At 35.3% G+C, this 13859-nt stretch overlaps 1 protein-coding gene across 2 annotated transcripts in view; it reads left to right on the forward strand.

Moving 5' to 3' along the window:
• The window catches only part of hps1 (HPS1 biogenesis of lysosomal organelles complex 3 subunit 1), a 44457-nt gene that overhangs the window by 20470 nt on the left and 10128 nt on the right, over window positions 1–13859 (forward strand). For both annotated transcript variants that reach the window (XM_039774819.1, XM_039774827.1), the window contains 5 exons: window positions 1263–1324; window positions 3026–3193; window positions 5903–6091; window positions 12092–12159; window positions 12475–12606. In XM_039774819.1, coding sequence (XP_039630753.1) covers window positions 1263–1324; window positions 3026–3193; window positions 5903–6091; window positions 12092–12159; window positions 12475–12606 — 619 coding nt within the window. The remainder of the gene's footprint in view (window positions 1–1262; window positions 1325–3025; window positions 3194–5902; window positions 6092–12091; window positions 12160–12474; window positions 12607–13859) is intronic.

Below are 13859 nucleotides of genomic sequence, written 5' to 3' on the forward strand. Positions count from 1 at the left end.
TTCATGTGTGTATGCCTATACATGTGTAATATTTCTTTGTGTGGTATGATGGCATGGTAGTGTGTAGTCAGCAGTATGGTCTTACAAGAATGTCGGCCTGGCTGCTGTTTCTAATTTTCTCTTGGTATTTTGCTTTAATTCTAACATTCCAAAGATGTACTTCTGGTAAAGGGATTGTGGGGAGGCTCAGTTGGCCCTGAATGCTGTATGGATGCTAGCTAGTGTAGTTTTCCTGGGGCAGCCACTTTTTCCACTTAGCTTTGTCTGTGTTTTCCTCCCAGAAAATAAGATTTTTTATTTTTTTTATTTTTTATAATTTTACTCACCTCTTATTATAGTTATCCAGTGATGCTACCTGAAAGGAGGTCCCAGTCTGAAGTTGTAGGCTTGCAATAAAAGAAGCCAACTTGAAGCAAGGCCTCATCTGACAAAGATGCTGCTGAATCTCCAGTGCACACCATGTACAGAGACTTAGTTTTCCTCATGTGAGATTGCAGCTTTATGGCTTGATTTTAGATAGGACATTGCTGCAATTCATTATTGAGTTTAAAGATGAGCAAGTAAAGCTATCTAGGGAGCTGAGCACCTTGATGTTACAGAAGAGTAAGAGCAGGTAGAGGAAGTACATGTCATTTAATTGACTGTGGTCAGCAGCCTGTTTAGTTTGTCCCAGCAAACCTGCAGGCATTCCTAGTCTATCTTATAGTTTGGCTTCTTGCTCACTGATAGCTAATACATGTAAAGTTTAATCAGTTATTTTGGCATTGTTTCCTTTGATCAAAATAAGACATTTGCTATAATAATGCCCTGTCCATGCAGCAGTCTGTACTGTAATGGATGTTCTTATGTTTTCTGAACCACTCTAATCTGTCAGAGAGATGATGCACGGTCACAGATGTCCTGACAGCATCAGGTCCAAAACTGAAACTGGGCAAGGCACATGTCTTCTGAAGGGAACATGCAGGCTGGGACAAGTAAGGCTTCACACATCTGCCTAATGGTTAATATCCATATGGAGGTGCAACCTCCACAGAGACAGGGCTTTAGCCAGGATTTGATCCCAGACCTCTGGAATTATGACAGAGCAAAGTACTGTGTCACCATATTACACAATAAAATATATGCACAGTATATATTACTATTTTTAGCATAAACAGGTTTTTGTTTACATAACTTATTATAAACCATATTGAAAACTGAAACATATATGAAAATGCTTTAATGTGTTACATCATTAGGTAAACCTTTTTATTTATTTTCAGAATTGATGGGAACTGAAGAAGAGTGTACCCCAGTTTTTCAGTTTGTTGAACCAGATATCCAGGTAATAGCACTTGAGGAAAACTTTGCTTTTGCTTTTTGACCACTTAATAAAATGTAGTACTTAATATCATTTAAAAGTTATGCCTGGTGTTTAATTACTTAAACATATTGTCAAATGTTTTGCCTTTGTGACACTAGCCCTCTTTATCCAAAGGTTTTATGCTAATAATACAAAATTGCATTAAAAGGTCCTTCAATTTGTTTAATGGAAACAGCATTTGTCTTTAGACTTTCAGAATAATTAACAAATGCGTGTACACTTGACCTGAACATTTTATGTGTAAAATGGGGCTTATGCTAAATAGAGATGGAAATATATTTCCTTGAATAAGTTTTTTCCAAACTCTCCCCTATAGTACCACTGCACCATTTATGCTTTCATGTCAGCTAGTTGGCAGTAGTTTAATTAAAATAATATTGTTTTGTTCTTTAGTTTGTGTAATGTGAAAGTACAGAAATTTCATATGAGTTTGTGTTACTTCACTTTGTTATTTATTATCTATAAGTGATTAATTTTACAAAGTATGTTTATTAGGATTTTATAATCTTTTGATTCAAAATAACAATTTTTCAAGCATCCACTTGATGAAGAGTGCTCAGATGTGAATGCATGTTAATTAACTGCACCTCTGAAGGACAGCTAGTTTTATTCTTGTGTGTTGTTTAATTCTCAAAAGCAATTAAGGGGTAAAATCTTAAAAATGATTCATAGCATTGAGGAATACTAGCATTTCAGTTTGGAATTACTTTGTTTTTGGGCTAGAATTAGCAAACTTTTCACCTGTTTCTGTAACTTCTTCTGAATTAACTTTTATTATTATTTAAAAAAAAAAATGCTTGGCCATGGACATTAAGTCATCCAATTCCATTATTTTCATTTTTGACTAAAGTTATATTAAATGGGTTTGTAATATGATTATAGTAATGAGAATTATGAAAAGTATATAAAATTCATTTGAATGTTAATTCTGTTAAAATTGCATTGACTATAAAATAGTTGTTTTTGAAATGCATATTCTCCAAAGATAATAAACGTATGTTTATAGGTATCATTAGCCTCATGCAGGCAAGGTTTTTTTTTTTTTTTTCACAGTTCTGAACATTGGGGACTCCTTGGAGCAAAACCGTAAACACCAAAGTCGTGCATATTTACTGTTGTAATTGATTGTGAGCAATGAAATGCATCACATTGGTTGTGTTCGTAAAAGCAATTATTAATCATACAATGGTTTATTATTTATAACAACCGCCCACTAAAACTAAGATAATGTTTTACCATAATGAAAACGTTTCGGTTTAGTTTATGGAGAATGAGTATTAAAGATATAAATCCTCAGAAACACAGAGCAATGAAAAATCATACAACAGAACAAGGCAATCTATTGGCTCTAATCAAGATGCACATTGTTTAAAGTTTGGAAATGAAAATTGTTGTTTTAATATTTTTTGTGAAAGAGTGATTGTTCAGGAACTAGCATTACTGTTATTAGAATTTTATTAAGTTTATGTCAGCTTGATGAAAATTTTCCTTTGAAGGGGACAGGGTACATACAATTGTACACCATTTTATTTGAAATGTGGATGGAAGTATTGTTATAGATTGGTGATTTTTTAAAATTTCTAACATTACATCATGCGCTGCAGTTTAAACTTATGTAAGATCAAATATTCTCATGTAATTTGTTTCCATTTTGCTCTTTAGATGGCAGAGGACAGCTTGAATATTTTGGAGTCTGAGCACCGTGACCCTGCATTCCCCAGGAGAGTGTTTCTGGAGGCAACATTTAAGGATGGCTACTGTCCAATGATGCCTCATTCTATGTACTGTCTGCCACTCTGGCCAGGCATCTCATTGGTGCTTCTCACTAAGGTATGAAAAATTGTCAAGGAAATTTTGTTGATTAGTGAGATCTTACGGTGTCCATCTTACATCGTTTCCCAATATGTACTGTATATTTGGTAATATTTTAAATAGTTTCTGTGTTCAATAATACATTTGTGTTTATAACAACTAAGTCTAAATAGTGTTAGAATATCAATATTTAACTGTCGTAAAATCAGTTTTAGATATTGTAAATAACACAAAACACTTAGCAATATTCTGAATATTCCTGGACAAATTACCAAGGTATGAGAACTAATTTATAAAGATGTATTCATTGTTTTATAAATATTTCATTAGCTACTACATGCTAAAAATTATGAATAAATGTTAAGCCAGTTATATTTAAAAACATCTATCTAACCTCAAAAAATAATTTTGAATTAAATGCATGGTAATCTACTGACCTAATTTGTTCAATCATTACAGCTTGGGTGTGTGTGAAACTGACTTGTAGAGTACAGATTGGTTTTAATACATTGCATTGCATTGAAATGAGTACATTATATTGACTAAGGGACGATTTATACTTCACTTTCAGAACGCGTACACGCTCGCATCATGGCTGCCACGCGTTCCCAGCATTCATTTCACGCGTCCTCTAAGCAGGTCCTCAGAAATTAACGCGACGCGTGCGCGAGTTGCAGTACCAGCAAAAAGTCGGGGGAACAGTGTGCTAAAAGTCAGAACATGACGTCAGAGTCTCTGTTTACTATCTACATGTGACAGCAAGCCTCTCTGGACATCCTTCGGGGATCAATGTGCATGCTTTGCTGTTTGATGAATGGTTCAAAGTGGTGAAGCAAAATGCCGACATACAGATGCATTAATGGTGCTTTTATATTCAAGCGTCGCATATTCCCGATCGTAATGACACGATACATTTTAAAAGTCTCACATACCATCTTTTGTGCCGTCTATTTTTTTTTTTCAACTTCACATCGGTAACATAATGTATAGCGCTGTATTTGAGCCAATGAGAAAAAAATAAAAGGGTGAAAACGTGTATTTTGTGATTAAAGTGGAAATTTCGGCTTTAATCTCGAAATGTCCACTTTAACCTCGTAGTTTACTTTATCATTAAAGCAGACCATTGTAAATGTCATCCCAGTTTTTAATCGCTGCGAGCTTCTTGGACCTGACAGCAGCGGAAAGCAGCAATAGATCTCCACACAGAACAAATTAAATGTATGATATTCCAACTCTCTGCACATTTAGAATCTTTAGATTTATACTTGATATCACTTTCATGATGAAATGCATTAAAGTGTGTATATTATATTTTACATATAATTTCGTTTAAATAATGAATACTGTTAATTACACACATGAGGGAATAATTACACACATGGCAGTGTCACGGTGGTGGAGCGATAGCACTGCTGTCTCACAGGGAGTTATGTTGCTGGTATTTCCTGCTTGTATTCCACACTGTGCTCCAGTTTCCTTCCAAAGATATGCAGATTTGGGGATTGGTGCCGCTAAAATGACGCTAGTGTATGTGTGTGCTTGTATTCACCTTGCGATGAGCTGAGGCCTCGTCAAGGGACTGTTTCTCACTCGTGTCCAATGCTTCCTGGAATGGACACATACATCCCTGGATTGATGGATTTAATCAATAAACATCCTTTTCAGAGATATTGCGGTAAGGTGTCATCAGAATTTTTAATAGGTGTTTTAGGCAATTCACAACACAGAGAAGCTGAACATGTTCTCACCGTGATATCTCGCACTGCCACCTGGTGGATTCCTCCAGATTTACGTAAAGTAAGCAAGTATGAACACTACAACTCATCGCGTGAAGTATAACTCCGGCCTTACATTAGCTAATATGCTGAAAGTCTTTTTAATGTCAAAAGCACAATGGAACAATTCATAAACTTTATTAAAAATAGCTTTCAGAAATTTGCTTTCTCTACATAATGCACTCTTCATATGTGCAGTGCTTTATGCTCTTACAGTGTTTAGGGTAACTACGTAAAAAAAATTGTGATATAAATTGGACCACAACATGCATGATAATCTTTACTAATGTAATCAGATGTCTGTTTTACTCAATTTTTAAAATTATATATTACTTTTATCTCGCTCTTCATATTATTATGTTCCCTAAATAGTATATTTTTTTGTTTATGGCCATAATAAAAGTGAGATGACTCATTACTAAATAAAAAAGAAAAAAATCTATATTTGTGCTTCATCTTAGTGAGTACAAAGTACAATTGCTCATTATTTGTAAATGCTTTGTCCAGTTCCTGTAGGTGCTATTATAATAAATATCTTAAATATGTGTTACTGTTTTAAGTTTATGGTGTACACCATAAGGCAGATATAGTAAGAAGAGCATATTTAACATTACCCATATACCATTAGAATTATTTTTTCTGTTTTTTGACATGTTTTGCACTACTACTTATGTTTTGTTTTATTTGTCTTAGATATCGGGCATGGATAATTGATCTCATGCATAATTATACTATTTTTAAAGCTATTGTTTAAAATATGATTGTGTTGGATTTTGTGAATTGGGGTAAAGTACTACTATACTGTACAGAAATATCCATTTTTAATGTAAAACTACAGGAAGCAGATTACAGTAGTAAGCTCCTGTGATTATCTTTGGTAGATTAACAGTTATTTGTTTTGGGAAAGTTGAACAAGTACACGTCTCAGCTAAATTAATAATATTTTCCACAGATTCCTAACAGTCAGATTGCAGTGTCACTGTACAATTTCTTGGAGGCATTCTCCTTGTTAGAGAAAAAATTAAATGAAGTCCAGGAGGGCATACCACATTCCCGTTTGCAGTCGTCTCTTCCATCCCTTGCAGATCTTCGTACAAAGCTCGACAAGTTCATCCGTGCTCTTGGCAACATAGATCAACAGGTATTTATTACACTGTGTTATAGTTAATATACATAAAAATATTAACTACTATTGCTACTACTGTTATTTCATGCTCATGTTAGCCTCATATGTGATAAAGCTGGCATAGAAAGATATGTATACTGTATATTGGCATGTTTCCTCAAACTAACTGCTAAAGTTTTATGAATGAAAAAAACAAAAATTAAACATCATAAAAGTTACTTTATAAGCATTTTTTTTAAATATGTAAATTATACATCCAGCCTTTGGAGTAATGTTTTCAAGTCACGTTTTTAAAATACGGGCTTTACAGTTGCACAGTGGCCTTGCAGTAAGGAGACTACAGTTTGCATCCCGGATTGCATGGAGTTAGCATGTTCTCCTTATGTCTGCGTGGGGTTTCCTCCTACAGTCCAGAGAAACGCACGTTCAGTGGATTGTGTCATTAAACTGACCCTAGTGTGTGTGCATGACTGTGAGTTTGTTTGCCCTGTGGTGGACTGGCACCCTGTCCTGAAATTATCCCTGCCTTACGCCTTATGCTTGCTGGGATAGGCTCCAGCCCCACACGACACTGATTAAGCATGCTTAGAAAATTGTATGGTATTTTTAAAATAGACAATAACATAATAATAAGTAACAAGATAGTTTCAGACATGGGCTTGTTCTTCTAAATTCTGATTTGACAAAGAACTGTGCTTCCTAGCATTGCATATACAGTGCATCTGGAAAGTATTCACAGCGCATCACTTTTTCCACATTTTGTTATGTTACAGCCTTATTCCAAAATGGATTAAGTTCATTTTTTCCTCAGAATTCTACACACAACACCCCATAATGACATCATGAAAAAAGTTTACTTGAGATTTTTGCAAATTTATTAACAATAAAAAAATTGAGAAAGCACATATACATAAGTATTCACAGCCTTTGCCATGAAGCTCAAAATTGAGCTCAGGTGCATCACGTTTCCCCTGATCATCCTTGAGATGTTTCTGCAGCTTAATTGGAGTCCACCTGTGGTAAATTCAGTTGATTGGACATGATTTGGAAAGGCACACACCTGTCTATTTAAGGTCCCACAGTTGACAGTTCATGTCAGAGCACAAACCAAGCATGAAGTCAAAGGAATTGTCTGTAGACCTCTGAGACAGGATTGTCTCGATGCACAAATCTGGGGTAGGTTACAGAAAAATTTCTGCTGCTTTGAAGGTCCCAATGAACACAGTGCCCTCAATCATCTGTAAGTGGAAGAAGTTCGAAACCACCAGGACTCTTCCAAGAGCTGGACGGCCATCTAAACTGAGCGATCGGGGGAGAAGGGCCTTAGTCAGGGAGGTGACCAAGAACCCGATGGTCACTCTGTCAGAGCTCCAGAGGTCCTCTGTGGAGAGAAAAGAACCTTCCAGAAGGACAACCATCTCTGCAGCAATCCACCAATCAGACCTGTATGGTAGAGTGGCCAGACGGAAGCCACTCCTTAGTAAAAGGCACATGGCAGCCCACCTGGAGTTTGCCAAAAGGCACCTGAAGGACTCTCAGACCATGAGAAACAAAATTCTCTTTTCTGATGAGACAAAGATTGAACTCTTTGGTGTGAATGCCAGGCGTCACGTTTGGAGGAAACCGGGCACCGCTCATCACCAGGCCAATGCCATCCCTACAGTGAAGCATGGTGGTGGCAGCATCATGCTGTGGGGATGTTTTTCAGTGGCAGGAACTGGGAGACTAGTCAGGATAAATGGAAAGATGACTGCAGCAATGTACAGAGACATCCTGAATGAAAACCTGCTTCAGAGCGCTCTTGACCTCGGACTGGGGCGACGGTTCAACTTTCAGCAGGACAACAACATACTAAGCACACAGCCAAGATATCAAAGGAGTGGCTTCAGGACAACTCTGAATGTCCTTGAGTGGCCCAGCCAGAGCCCAGACTTGAATCCGATTGAACATCTCTGGAGAGATCTTAAAATGGCTGTGCACTGACGCTTTCCATCCAACCTGATGGAGCTTGAGAGGTGATGCAAAGAGGAATGGGCGAAAATTGCCCAAAGATAGGTGTGCCAAGTTTGTGGCATCATATTCAAAAAGACTTGAGGCTGTAATTGCTGCCAAAGGTGCATTGACAAAGTATTGAGCAAAGGCTGTGAATACTTATGTACTTATGTGATTTCTGTTTTTTTATTTTTAATTATTTTGCAAAAATCTCAAGTAAACTTTTTTCACATTGTCATTATGGGGTGTTGTGTGTAGAATTCTGAGGAAAAAAATGAATTGAATCCATTTTGGAATAAGGCTGTAACATAAAAAAATGTGGAAAAAGTGGTGTGCTGTCAATACTTTCCGGATGCACTGTATTCTTTGATAAATAACCCTGGGGAAAAAAAAGCTATGTAAACCTTTGCCATTTTTCAAGACAGGTGAATAGTTTTCAGTTTAATCAGACAGTTACCATCCCCTGTATTTTCTTTCTGATGTCGTTCAGCAAGCATGTCACAGCTAATAAAATTTAGGGGTCATAGTTTAAATAAGGACAATTGTAAACAACCAGTATTGCCATACTTAAGCCATGCTAACTGTTTAAGACATGTAATAGAGTAATGCAAAAATATTTAATATCCCTTGCCCGACTTGTACCTTCAATGCCTTGTGTATCTTTACCTCTCTTGACTGTCACTCCCTTTGTCATTGTTTTCAAGGTACCCTTCTTACCTCTTGTCTGATTTTATACTTCCAGACATTGAACACGACTCTGACATTGTGCCTTCTATGCCTTTTCTCCTCCTCTTGCATGTCACATTTGCATGCCCTCTTTAGATCACATCACCGAAGCTGAAATAACCAATCGGGTTGGCCTGAAGAACTGGACATACACACAGACCTTTGTTTTTTATTATATAGTAGATTTACTAGTTAGTTCATAATTTACTTACTAGTTAGTTTAATAGTTACTGTGCATTACAGGTAAACTTAAATAAATTTAAATATTGTTTAATGTCTTCATGTTCATATCAATACATTTTAATAGATGGCAATAAAAAATGCATCAAAACTTACACTTTACTACCTTGTAAGTATTTCTCCATGTTGACTCTTCTTAGAATGTAACTGATAAATGCTTTTTTTTTGCTCTTAAACAGTCCTTAATAGTTCCTAACAAATATCGTCTGGATCGAGCTGTCATTGTTAAGACTGAAATCAATTACTTACAGTAGATGATGTTAGATTGCCAGTTCTGAGAAACACATTTGAAGATTTAAGTGATATACTTAGGAGCAAATTTGATGAGATGGTCTACCTAAAAGGGGATCTCTATCATTGTCTGTCTATCTGTCTATCTATCTATCTATCTATCTATCTATCTATCTATCTATCTATCTATCTATCTATCTATCTATCTATCTATCTATCTATCTATCTATCTTCAAGAATGATTCAGATCTTGATGTAGGAAATGGAGGTTGTAGGGCAGGATTAACCAAAACTTTGTCTTAAGTTATTAACCGTAGAATTCAAAATAGAACAAGTGAAACTGAGTTATGTGTAACAGGACATATATGAAACATCATAGCACTTACAGAAATTTGAATGTACTTACAGTAAGTATTGGGGGTGTTTATAATACAGTATAAATAGAAACACGTTGCTTTATTAAAGAGAAGCTTAAAACGTTGTAGGGATAATCATATTCTTAATATAGAATTTAAATGAGTGGCTGCCTAAAATGTCAAATTAGCAATATTTTAATAAAATCGTAGTAACAGTATCTGTTCTAGTTTTCTCTCACATCAAAAACTTGTAATGTTAGTGGTCAACTTCAAGTGTTCCATACAATGGATTAGTGCCCTATCCAGTGTTATTATTGACCTTGCTCCCGATGCTACCAAAATAGTTAGTGTCCCTATGATTTAATTGAGATAGAGGTATGTCACTGGCAGTCAGTTGCCCACCTCCACACATACCACTGCTTTTTAATAGATGATGATAAAAGAGAAACTGCAACAAAACTTGAATTCCTGTGTTCAAAAATCATGTTACTTTGCTGTATATAATCTTCTGTTATAACTGCTTTTGTTACATGATAAATATTAATAGCATTTTATCTGTATAGACCATTCATATTTTCATCTATTCACTTCTTTATGTATGCTTTTTAAAAGGATCTCTGAAAATCCAAGATAAATGTGAACAGTTCAAGGTCTAGCCTTCTCTGACTAAAAGAGTGAGTTAATGAATTCAGGCTATGTATAATTGATGTATTTATTTTCTACGCTTACTTTTTCCATTTGTGGGTATTGAATCCTTGCAGCAGTTGTTGGAAGATGAGAACCAACCATGAATGGAACAACAGTTTTTCAGAGTAAACTTGCACGTCTTTCATATGAGGGAGGAAATCTGAGTATCTAGTCAGAATCCACTTGGATACGAGGTTTTTGGAGTTTATAGTGCAATCACCAAATGGTATCTGATACAGGAACAGACCTAGGTCAATTACGCTGTGATGCAGAAGTTTGATTTTGATGGTTTACTTTTCTGTCATATGCAACAGGACTCGCTGCACAAATGCTCATTTGTGTATTAACTCCATTACTTTGTTACAGTTTTTAACATTAGTCAAAACAAAATCTAGTCAAAATTCTGTCTTTAATTGGATGATCATGGAAATTAAAAAAAAGAAGTTATATCTTATGTATTGTTTATTTCTCCATTAAAAATACTGCAAATTTATTTCCATTTTTTATGTTCATAACAACATTGATCAGCCTATGACCTCACCGTTGGTCATGTCTTTTTTGGTTAACTTCACCCAGCTCTAAGTTCCATATTTTCATGTGAGATTTTACATTTTTTCTGTTTCTTTAAGCTCTCTATCGATCTCAATTCTTCTTTCAACACAGCTTGTAATCTAGAAATATCTAGAGCGCAATCAATAATATTGCTGAAATAAAGATTTAACAGTGTTCTTTAATTGGTGTAGTTTTACTGGCTGTGTTATGTGATATGATAGGTGCACATTAAAATTAACTAATTTTTATATAACTAGGGGGCTTTGCCCCTTCCCACAATTACCCCCCCCATGTCAGCACTGCACGCCATTGTGAAGAGGGGGGCTGAACACACCCCAAGGAGACACGGTCGCTCCTCTGAAACCCCTCTTAAATGGTGATATGATAGGAAACCAATTGTTTTGTGTTTTTTTTTACCTCCTCTTTACTTGATCAGCTGCTTGCTTGCTGCTGCTGCTGCCATGCTGCGTGATCTGCATCTCGTGCGGTGCTTTGAACGTTTCAAAGCCTGTACAGCACCTGTCCTTTTCTCTCACTGCCTTGTCTCTCTTCTCCTCCAGACATCCTCAAACACTATTTGATCTCTTCTCGCTGTTCTGTTATTTCACCAAGTAATATTTTCCATTTGTTTGCGCTAATGCGATCTTTACTCTCATTTTTTTGAGACTTTTGAATTTTCCTACTTCCATTATCTGTAACCTCCCTGCATGTGTATCACGCCAACGTTTTTGAATTCTTTACGATGTCTTACTTTGTCTTTTTCCGGTCCTGGGAAAGGTTAAATCTCCCGGCATAAAGTCTAGTCTCGCATAAGAGCTGAGAGCACAGGAAGTGTCTCTGCCAAAAGCATTCCAACAACTGAGAGGTCTTGTTTGAAAATGGTTGTAAGTAGGACATTACTTGCAAAAGTCACCATTTCACAAACTTGCTTCCAAAGGTTGTAAGTATGTCATGACTTGAATGTCTCGCGGGTTATGAAAATGTCACTCTTCAAAAGATCACGTCTTGTTGTAGAAAAAAAAGTCTCGTCATCTCGTCCCAAGATATTTTTTTATAATAGTGAGATAATAATATACTTTTTTCCATTTTCCCACAATTTTGTTGACAGTAGGTGAGTTTCATTGTAGAATGTGCCTCACCAGTGGTTAAATGGCTCCCATATCTGAGTGTGTGCTAGAAGTCTAATGTGTTGCATGTTTTATTAGGTAATACTTTTGTAAATTTTTTCCAGCTGCAGAACACATGGACCGACTTTAAGAACAAAGCATTTTTAAGAACAGGGCAGGGAAATGCTCGGGAGTAAGTAGCAATTCTTTGCTTTCATTTTAACTCCCATTTGATTAATCACTACAGCTGGAGCAAGTTGCCCTGCAATAAATATGGTGTATGAAACTATTGGAACCAAGAATAACCACTGTCAAATGCAATTTTTATTAAATTTGCAATTGGAAAGATTCAATACCTTTTTAGTGCTGTTGTATATTTTAATCTGATATTACATACTTAAGGATTTATGTATAGTAATTTAAACTGACTGTTGTTAAACAAGGAAATGTACATAAAGGGTAGGTGTTATATCAACTGTAGTTAATGGTTATATGACTTTGTTCCTAGGTTACTCCCCCTCTGCCGCTCTCTTAGAAGTCAGCTGTGTGCTATATACAGGCAGTACTTTGTGACAGAAGGTCAAGGGTCCCATCAACGATTATCAGAAAATCTGCAGAAGAAGGCTTTCACTATGATGCAGTTAAGTGTCTGTCTTTAAACTGCAACATTTGGTATTTTTTGAAATTTTGTACATTTTCGTAATTGAAAGGTGCTATATAAAATATAGTCTTTGTAGTGAGGTAGAAGTGTTTACATTTATCACTGTCTTGAAAGAAAAGTAAACGGGTCTATTTGCCACACTGTCACATTGTGGTGTCCCACACAGAAACACATCTATATGGTTTACCGTATTATACCTTATGTTCTGTATGGCAAGAATTTGTCATGTTAACTCCACAAAGTAATGATTTATATGCAAATAAATAATGATTAATCTATAAAAGTTATTTTGCAACTCCCATTATATTTATCATAGAAGCCATATGTGCAAAGTAATAAGAAGCTATGGAGAGGCAAGTAGTTCCTTTCAACGTAATTAATTGGCATTTTATTTATTATTTACATGTTAAGCTAACTGTTGTATTGCATATAATATAATTTAAAAAATCCTAGTTTTTGGTAGCTTTATTGTAAGTCCAAGAAAGCTCTAATCATTGGATAAAAATCTACTCAAATACATTCAGTTTAGTAAACTTGCAACATATTATTGTCTTGCATGTACAACTTAAAGCCATTTCATGGTTTACCTAGACTTTGTTTCCAAGATACTGTAGATAAGTTTTTCAAAACTGCTGAATACAGAATTTTTGATGGTGCTTTAAATCTTAGAGTCATATTTTTCTTCCATAAAAACCTTGATCATCATTTTTACTTACCTGTTATATTCAAGCAAAAGCACAATATGAATAGTATTTAAGTAACGATAACTTAAATAACTTATGTTATTGTGACAGTTTATTGTAATTTTCTAACAAACTAGCATTTGTTAGCTTGCCAGAATAATATTATTTTTGAGTCTACTAAGTGTTCTGCGTTGGAAAGTCTCTTGTTAAACCTTTACAATAAACCTCAAAAAATAAATGATTCATTTATTTAAATTTAAGGTTAGAAATTTAAAATCTATAATTAAATAAGCAGGAATAATTTATTAAAGCAAGTACCATGCCATTTAGAAGTATTTAGCAATAGTTAAACATTTTCAAATATTCCTGACAATTGAATGATATTTAAACATTTTGTTCCAGTTCATATTTCTAATGCAAACTCACATGCTTGCTAAACTTTTTTGCTTCTAGCAACTTTCTTAAAGTCGAAAAACGAAATGTGCTCCTTGTTAAAGTAAACCTACCTCTGCACTCTAGCAACTCCTAATTATCCTAATTAGATTAATA

Source organism: Polypterus senegalus, chromosome 1, assembly GCF_016835505.1.
Source record: "Polypterus senegalus isolate Bchr_013 chromosome 1, ASM1683550v1, whole genome shotgun sequence".
Taxonomy (NCBI): domain Eukaryota; kingdom Metazoa; phylum Chordata; class Cladistia; order Polypteriformes; family Polypteridae; genus Polypterus; species Polypterus senegalus.